The sequence below is a fragment of the Bos indicus x Bos taurus genome, chromosome 21, assembly GCF_003369695.1.
Source record: "Bos indicus x Bos taurus breed Angus x Brahman F1 hybrid chromosome 21, Bos_hybrid_MaternalHap_v2.0, whole genome shotgun sequence".
In the NCBI taxonomy this organism is placed as follows: domain Eukaryota; kingdom Metazoa; phylum Chordata; class Mammalia; order Artiodactyla; family Bovidae; genus Bos; species Bos indicus x Bos taurus.
In genome coordinates this window covers 54,216,746-54,226,162 of record NC_040096.1, presented here as the reverse complement: position 1 = coordinate 54,226,162, position 9,417 = coordinate 54,216,746, and the positions used below count along the sequence as shown (strand labels likewise).

Genomic DNA, 9,417 nt, shown 5'->3' with positions numbered 1-9,417 from the left:
TTTGCTAGTTTTACATTGATATTATTTTAATCTTAATTTTAGAAGTGAAGTTTATCTCTTTTATAGGCATATTGGTCAGTTATTTTTCCTCTATACATCTTCTATTCATGTTCTTTATTTTTTTTTCTATTGTATTATTTGTATATTGATTTTCTAAAACTTTTTAGTGTTTTAAGTTTAGTTCTTTGTCTATGTGGTATTTTATACTTATTTTTTTTAATTTAATTTTATTTTTAAACTTTACATAATTGTATTAGTTTTGCCAAATATCAAAATGAATCCATCACAGGTATACATGTGCTCCCCATCCTGAACCCTCCTCCCTCCTCCCTCCCCATACCATCCCTCTGGGTCGTCCCAGTGCACTAGCCCCAAGCATCCAGTATCGTGCATCAAACCTGGACTGGCAGCTCATTTCTTACATGATATTTTACATGTTTCAATGTCATTCTCCCAAATCTTCCCACCCTCTCCCTCTCCCACAGAGTCCATAAGACTGTTCCATACATCAGTGTCTCTTTTGCTGTCTCGTACACAGGGTTATTGTTACCATCTTTCTAAATTCCATATATATACGTTAGTATACTGTATTGGTGTTTTTCTTTCTGGCTTGCTTCACTCTGTATAATAGGTTCCAGTTTCATCCATCTCATTAGAACTGATTCAAATGTATTCTTTTTAATGACTGAGTAATACTCCATTGTGTATATGTACCACAGCTTTCTTATCCATTCATCTAGGTTGCTTCCATGTCCTGGCTATTATAAACAGTGCTGCAATGAACATTGGGTTACACGTGTCTCTTTCCCTTCTGGTTTCCTCAGTGTGTATGCCCAGCAGTGGGATTGCTGGATCATAAGGCAGTTCTCTTTCCAGTGTTTTAAGGAATCTCCACACTGTTCTCCATAGTGGCTGTACTAGTTTGCATTCCCACCAACAGTGTAAGAGGGTTCCCTTTTCTCCACACCCTCTCCAGCATTTATTGCTTGTAGACTTTTGGATCGCAGCCATTCTGACTGGCGTGAAATGGTATCTCATAGTGGTTTTGATTTGCATTTCTCTGATAATGAGTGATGTTGAGCATCTTTTCATGTGTTTGTCAGCCATCTGTATGTCTTCTTTGGAGAAATGTCTATTTAGTTCTTTGGCCCATTTTTTGATTGGGTCATTTATTTTTCTGGAGTTGAGCTGTAGGAGTTGCTTGTATATTTTTGAGATTAGTTGTTTGTCCGTTGCTTCATTTGCTATTATTTTCTTCCATTCTGAAGGCTGTCTTTTCACCTTGCTAATAGTTTCCTTTGTTGTGCAGAAGCTTTTAAGGTTAATTAGGTCCCATTTGTTTATTTTTGCTTTTATTTCCAATATTCTGGGAGGTGGGTCATAGAGGATCCTGCTGTGATGTATGTCAGAGAGTGTTTTGCCTATGTTCTCCTCTAGGAGTTTTATAGTTTCTGGTCTTACGTTTAGATCTTTAATCCATTTTGAGTTTATTTTTGTGTAAGGTGTTAGAAAGTGTTCTAGTTTCATTCTTTTACAAGTGGTTGGCCAGTTTTCCCAGCACCACTTGTTAAAGAGATTGTCTTTACTCCATTGTATATTCTTGCCTCCTTTGTCAAAGATAAGGTGTCATATGTGTGTGGATTTATCTCTGGGCTTTCTATTTTGTTCCATTGATCAGTATTTCTGTCTTTGTGCCAGTACCATACTGTCTTGATAACTATGGCTTTGTAATAGAGCCTGAAGTCAGGTAGGTTGATTCCTCCAGTTCCATTCTTCTTTCTCAAGATAGCTCTGGCTATTCGAGGTTTTTTGTATTTCCATTCAAATTTTGAAATTATTTGTTCTAGCTCTGTGAAGAATACCGTTGGTAGCTTGATAGGGATTGCATTGAATCTATAAATTGCTTTGGGTAGTATACTCATTTTCACTATATTGATTCTTCCAATCTATGAACATGGTATATTTCTCCATCTATTAGTGTCCTCTTTGATTTCTTTCACCAGTGTTTTACAGTTTTCTATATATAGGTCTTTAGTTTCTTTAGGTAGATATATTCCTAAGTATTTTATTCTTTCCGTTGCAATGGTGAATGGAATTGTTTCCTTAATTTCTCTTTCAGTTTTCTCATTATTAGTGTATAGGAATGCAAGGGATTTCTGTGTGTTGATTTTATATCCTGCAACTTTACTATAATCATTGATTAGCTCTAGTAATTTTCTGGTGGAGTCTTTAGGGTTTTCTATGTAAAGGATCATGTCATCTGCAAATAGTGAGAGTTTTACTTCTTCTTTTCCAATTTGGATTCCTTTTATTTTTTTTTCTGCTCTGATTGCTGTGGCCAAAACTTCCAAAACTATGTTGAATAGTAATGGTGAAAGTGGGCACCCTTGTCTTGTTGCTGACTTTAGAGGAAATGCTTTCAATTTTTCACCATTGAGGATAATGTTTGCTGTGGGTTTGTCATATATAGCTTTTATTATGTTGAGGTATGTTCCTTCTATTCCTGCTTTCTGGAGAGTTTTTATCATAAATGGGTGTTGAATTTTGTCAAAGGCTTTCTCTGCATCTATTGAGATAATCTCAGAGACCTCCAGGACAATATTAAATGCTACAACATTCGAATCATAGGGGTCCCAGAAGAAGAAGACAAAAAGAAAGACCATGAGAAAATACTTGAGGAGATAATAGTTGAAAACTTCCCTAAAATGGGGAAGGAAATAATCACCCAAGTCCAAGAACCCAGAGAGTCCCAAACAGGATAAACCCAAGGCGAAACACCCCAAGACACATATTAATCAAATTAACAAAGATCAAACACAAAGAACAAATATTAAAAGCAGCAAGGGAAAAACAACAAATAACACACAAGGGAATTCCCATTAGGATAACAGCTGATCTTTCAATAGAAACTTTTCAAGCCAGGAGGGAATGGCAAGACATAGTTAAAGTGATGAAAGAAAATAACCTACAGCCCAGATTATTGTACCCAGCAAGGATCTCATTCAAATATGAAGGAGAAATCAAAAGCTTCTCAGACAAGCAAAAGCTGAGAGAATTCAGCACCACCAAACCAGCTCTCCAACAAATACTAAAGGATATTCTCTAGACAGGAAACACAAAAACAGTGTATAAACTCGAACCCAAAACAATAAAGTAAATGGCAACGGGATCATACTTATCAGTAATTACCTTAAATGTAAATGGGTTGAATGCCCCAACCAAAAGACAAAGACTGGCTGAATGGATACAAAAACAAGACCCCTACATATGTTGTCTACAAGAGACCCACCTCAAAACAGGGGACACATACAGACTGAAAGTGAAGGGCTGGAAAAAGATTTTCCATGCAAATAGGGACCAAAAGAAAGCTGGAGTAGCAATACTTATATCAGATAAAATAGACTTTAAAACAAAGGCTGTGAAAAGAGACAAAGATGGTCACTACCTAATGATCAAAGGATCAATCCAAGAAGAAGATATAACAATTATAAATATATATGCACCCAACACGGGAGCACCACAGTATGTAAGACAAATGCTAACAAGTATGAAAGGAGAAATTAACAATAACACAATAATAGTGGGAGACTTTAATACCCCACTCACACCTATGGATAGATCAACTAAACAGAAAATTAACAAGGAAACACAAACATTAAACGATACAATAGAACAGTTAGACCTAATTGATATCTATAGGACATTTCATCCCAAAACAATGAATTTCACCTTTTTCTCAAGCGCACATGGCACCTTCTCCAGGATAGATCACATCCTGGGCCATAAATCTAGCCTTGGTAAATTCAAAAAAATAGAAATCATTCCAAGCATCTTTTCTGACCACAATGCAGTAAGATTAGATCTCAATTACAGGAGAAAAACTATTAAAAATTCCAAAATATCGAGGATGAACAACACCCTGCTGAATAACCAACAAATCACAGAAGAAATCAAAAAAAGAAATCAAAATTTGCATAGAAATGAATGAAAATGAAAACACAACAACTCAAAACCTGTGGGACACTTTAAAAGCAGTCCTAAGGGGAAAGTTCATAGCAATACAGGCATACCTCAAGAAACAAGAAAAAAGTCAAATAATTAACCTAACCCTACACCTAAAGCAATTAGAAAAGGAAGAAATGAAGAACCCCAAGGTTAGTAGAAGGAAAGCAATCTTAAAAATTAGGGCAGAAATAAATGCAAAAGAAACAAAAGAGACCATAGCAAAAATCAACAAAGCCAAAAGCTGGTTCTTTGAAAGGATAAATAAAATTGACAAACCATTAGCCAGACTCATCAAGAAACAAAGGGAGAAAAATCAAATCAATAAAATTAGAAATGAAACTGGAGAGATCACAACAGACAACACAGAAATACAAAGGATCATAAGTGACTACATTTTTTAAAGTCTATTTGCTCTTCATTAACATTCCTTAGACTAAAGGAATAGGATTTTGCACATCTTTTGACCAATTCATCTTTCTTGTAAAATTTCTGTGTGATGTATGTTAAAGTTTATTTATATTTTAAGTCTATTATAATTCCATTTACAGTATGCTTAACTGGGATTTCTCTTTTTCAAAGCTTCAATTAAATGATTTCATCTTCAGTGGGAATTCATTCCCATGTAGTTATTCAGCAGAGTATATAGTGGTTGCATCAAAAAAATGCATTTTCTTTTCATTTGACATGTATTTAGACTCAACATTATTTTATTTGTCAAACTTTGGGTGGAACTATTTTCTGAGATAATTGAAAATTAGGCTATCTCAAGTTATTTGAGAAGGCAAACATGCCATGCATGTATGCAAACATTGAGAGTAGGCTCCTGTGGTTACTGAATACTAAGGAGATAATGAACTTACATGGGTATGGACCTCAGAACTCAAGTTTTTCAAACAATATTGACTTTCCCTCAAAATATATGAATATATATTGATAGAACATTGCCACACATGTTACCAGTTGTTTTCTCAAACAATGAAAGTACACTGCAGAATTCTGAATTCTGCATTACAGCTATCTTTACAGTAGGATGAAGCGAACAGAATTAAAAGTTCAAAAGCATCGACTCCAACTAAAACAAAGCAGCATTACCAGAGTTGACTTCATATTCCTCTGCTAGACAAATGCTTGTTTTCAACTTGATGTTTCAAGCAGTAGATTTCTCACTTGTGGCCAGCATCTGTGAGTTGTTTATCAGGTTAAAAAGTTCTGGATATATCATTGATGGAACCTTGTAGTGACAATTGGCTGTGATGTCATAGACTCTTAGTTAAACTTCTAGAAGTTATATTTAGTCATACCAGAGATTAAACAGGAAAGATGCTTACTAAATGAGGTGGGATCCAACAGGAGTGTAGTACAGAATGTAATAATTTATGAACTAACTTTTTCCTGAGGTAGCTCAACAGAAGAACTTTTAATGAGGAAGGCAAAGGCTTAAGTATCTGGTACATTTGTCATTCCTGATGGTTAATTTACTTGAAGGTTAATAAGTTTGAAATCTACCGGTCTTAGAAATGGAAGAGAAGGATGAATCTGAACAGTCTATCTCGGCAGGGAGGCAAGAAATTCGAAAGAGAAGACGACCGAGCCAGCCCATGGTAGATAAATCCCAGCAGACTGAAGTGACAGAGAAAAAGAAACAATTATCTATACCACAATCATCTGGCCCCAAAGCTGCCCTTAGTATTGGTAATATTCCTGGAAGCAAATTAAACTATGAATGTCATAGAGTATCTTCTCAACTTCAGCAAACTTGGATAAAGAGAAAGCGTGTACAGGATATGGCTGATAAGTCTCTACAGACAGAAACTATTGCAGAAGAGAAAAAAGAAGAAATCAAGTTAGTTTGTGAAGCAGTGGTATCTGAGGAAAAGCCAGCTGCTGTTGAAGTAGGTCCTGAATTTCCAGAGAGTGTTCAGGAAGTAGAAGTTCCACCAAACAGATACTCTGTTCAGGTCAAAATAGACAGATCTCAGCAGACTACTTGTACTGGAGACTGGACAATGATGAACTTTCCTCAAAAAGATAAACTAGACAAGGAACAGCAGACATACTTTAGTGAATCAGAAATAGTGGTTATTGGATGGCCGACTAATTCTTTTCCAAAGTCAAAGGAAGGTGCACAGAAGCGCAAATCTTCAGGGAATATTTTTCTTAGTGAACATCCTGAATTTCAACCCACAACAAGTAGCAATGAAGAAATTAGGCGGCCAAGTATTAGCAGAACAGTGTCTATTTCACCAACCAGAAAAGATTCTCCTGTACCTTTAGAAGATGAGAAAGATGTTCCAGTTGAAGTACAGCCTCCTGCTGCAGAAGAGATCTCTGCTGAAGAACAGCTTCCACTAGCTGAGACTACTTCAGAAGAGGTTCCTGTGGCAGTTCAGCCTCCACCAGCTGAAGAGCCTCCTCTTGAAGCACAGCCTTCCCCCACTGAAGAGGCTCCTGGAGATGAGGCCCCTGCTAAAGTAGAGCCTACACCAGCTGAAGAGGCTCTTTCAGAAAAGCCTCCTGCTGAAGAGGCTCTTGTTGAAATACAGCCTTCCCCAGTGGAAGAGGCTGCTAGAGATGAGGCCCCTGCTAAAGTAGAGGCCACCTCATCTGAAGAGACTCTTTTAAAAGAGCCTCTTACTGAAGTTCAGCCTCCTGCAGCTGAAGAGTCTCCTATACAAGATACCCCAGAACTTCAACTTTCACCAGCTGTGGAGGCCCCTGCAGAAGAGGCCCCAGCTGAAGCTGAGCCTCCACCAGCTGAGGAGGCCCCTGCAGAAGAGGCCCCAGAAGTTCAGTCTCCACCAGCTGAGGAGGCCCCTGCAGAAGAGCCCCCAGAGGTTCAGTCTCCACCAGCTGAGGAGGCCCCTGCAGAAGAGGCCCCAGAAGTTCAGTCTCCACCAGCTGAGGAGGCCCCTGCAGAAGAGCCCCCAGAGGTTCAGTCTCCACCAGCTGAGGAGGCCCCTGCAGAAGAGGCCCCAGAAGTTCAGTCTCCACCAGCTGAGGAGGCCCCTGCAGGAGAGCCCCCAGAGGTTCAGTCTCCACCAGCTGAAGAGGCTCCTGCAGAAGAGGCCCCAGAAGTTCAGTCTCCACCATCTGAGGAGGCCCCTGCAGCAGAGGCCCCAGAAGTTCAGTCTGTACCAGCTGGGCAGGCCCCTGCAGAAGAGCCCCTGGAAGTTCAGCCTCCACCAGCTGAGGATGCCACTGAAGAGGAGGCCTCAGAAGTTCAGTCTCTACCAACTGATGAGGCCCCTGCAGAAGAGGGCCTAGGATTTCAGTCTCCACCAGCTGACAAGGCCCCTGAAGAAGAGGCCCCAGAAGTTCAGTCTCCACCAGCTGAAGAGGCCCCTGAAGAAGCAGCCCCAGAAGTTCAGTCTCCCCCAGCTGAGGAGGCCCCTGCAGAAGAGCCCCCAGAAGTTCAGTCTCCACCAGCTGAGGAGGCCCCTGCAGAAGAGCCCCCAGAAGTTCAGTCTTTACCAGCTGATGAGGCCCCTGCAGAAGAGGCCACAGAAGAAGTTCAATCTCCACCCACTGAGGAGTCTCCTGCAGAAGAGGCCCCCGCTGAACTTCAGCCTCCATCAACTGAAGAAAAAACTTCAGAAATGGTCTCTGTTGAGAAACAGCCTTCACTCACTGAAGAGCCCTTTATTACACCAATCTCCTTAGAGGAAACCTCTGCTGAAGTTCTGCTTCCACCATTTGAGCAAACCCCTGCAGATGAGGCTCTGGTAGAGAATGTGTCTCCAGTAGATCAGGCTCCAAAGGAAGCAGATGTCCTGGTGGAAAAATTAGAATCAGGGAATTTGGATGATAAGCCAAAATCTGAAGAGCCTTTAGAACGGGATACTATTCCTAAAGATTCATCTGGTACCAAGAATGAAGGGGTTTCTTTTGAAATAAAGGGTGTCATCCATATAGAACTGGAATAGGGGCGGCCTCCTCAGCTGTGGTCTGATCTTAACTAAGCTAACAATCAGAAACCAGGAGGTTCTGGGAAGTACGTACGTAAGAAAATGGTAGGTATATTTGAAGGTATTTGGAGAGAGCTTTGTGAAGAAGGAAGTGAATGGAAATTCTAAGACATGGAGTATAGTTTGGAAAATGAGCAATAAAAACTAGTGATTTAAAATTACTCTACTATTTTTATTCAAATCTAAAGTGTAATAAAATATCTATTTTGAAATGAAGTAATTTTATAATTGAAAGAATTAAAATATCCTTTTGACACTAAATCCTGTTGACAAGGGTAAAATATTCTCTACAGTCATTTTTTCTTTCTCTACGTGTAGCTTGTAGTGGAAAAGGCATTTTCTTTTCTTCAGTTCTCTCATCTACTTTAAGTTTCTTGAGTTTTGGTCACACATCTAAAGTTATGGAGTGTTTTCTTTCTCCTTAAAATTCATCATGTCTATTATTCTCTATTTGATTCCTTCTGAGACATTATTTCTTTTTTGTTTTTGTTCCTGTCTTGCACATCTCGCCGTCTGGATAAGGACACTTCCTTTATAAAAATCTTCACTTCAGTGAAGCTAACAGTGGATGAAGTATTTTAAAAAGTGTATAATCATAAACAAAAATATACTGAGACAGCCTTGAGGGCATATTCCTTTTTAGTTTTTTACATTCCAATTTTATTGAGATTTAATTGACATATAGCACTACTTAAGTTTAAAGTATACAGCATGGTGATTTGACTTAGATACATCACGAAATGATTACTGCAATAAGTTTAGTGAACATCAATCACCTTATATAGATATAAAATTTTAAAAAATGAAAAAAACTTCCTTGTGATGAGAACTCTTAGGATTTACTCTCTTTCATAAATAATATGCTACAGTATGAATTATATTATGTACTTTATATCCCTAGTTTGTATCTTTCATACGTTTTGACCATCTTTATCTAATTCTCCCTTCCCCCACATTTCATGTCTTATAATCAGAAACCTGATCTCTGTTTCTATTAGTTTGTGTGTGTGTTTGGTTGGGTGGCTTTGAGTTATAACTGACCTGCAAAACTATATTCATTCTTGGTATACAACATAGTGACTCAACATTTCTAGACATTGCAAAATGATCATCACAGTTAAGTCTAGTTACCATCCATCACCATACAAAGATATAATATAATTACTGACTATATTTCCCACACTGTGCATTTCATATCTGTGATTCATTTATTTTATAGCTAGAAGTTTGTACCTGTTAATCTCCCTCATGTATTTCTCTCATCACCTCAATACCCTGCCCTCTGGCAACTACCTGTTTGTTTTCCATATCTGTGACTCTGTTTCTACTTTGTTATATCTGTTCATTTAAAAGAAAATTCTTTTGTTTTTGATTGAGATATAGCCAGTGCAAAATATTATGTAAGTTTCAGATGTATAATATAGTGCTTCACAATTTTTAAAGGTTA

At 38.3% G+C, this 9,417-nt stretch overlaps 1 protein-coding gene across 1 annotated transcript; it reads left to right on the top strand.

Moving 5' to 3' along the window:
* The first annotated feature begins 5,297 nt into the window (after positions 1 to 5,297).
* On the top strand, positions 5,298 to 7,928 carry FSCB (fibrous sheath CABYR binding protein). The gene is made up of 2 exons (XM_027520904.1): positions 5,298 to 7,343; positions 7,440 to 7,928. Exons 1-2 carry the CDS (start codon positions 5,523 to 5,525, stop codon positions 7,926 to 7,928), a joined length of 2,310 nt encoding a protein of 769 aa, XP_027376705.1. The 5' UTR covers positions 5,298 to 5,522.
* The last annotated feature ends 1,489 nt before the right edge of the window (positions 7,929 to 9,417 follow it).

Excerpts from the sequence above, each read along its gene's own strand:
- FSCB (XM_027520904.1), top strand. The coding sequence starts at position 5,523 with ATGGAAGAGAAGGATGAATCTGAACAGTCTATCTCGGCAGGGAGGCAA. Across the intron at positions 7,344-7,439 it reads AGTCTCCACCAGCTGAAGAG|GCCCCTGCAGAAGAGCCCCC; the intron begins GCCCCTGAAGAA and ends CCAGCTGAGGAG.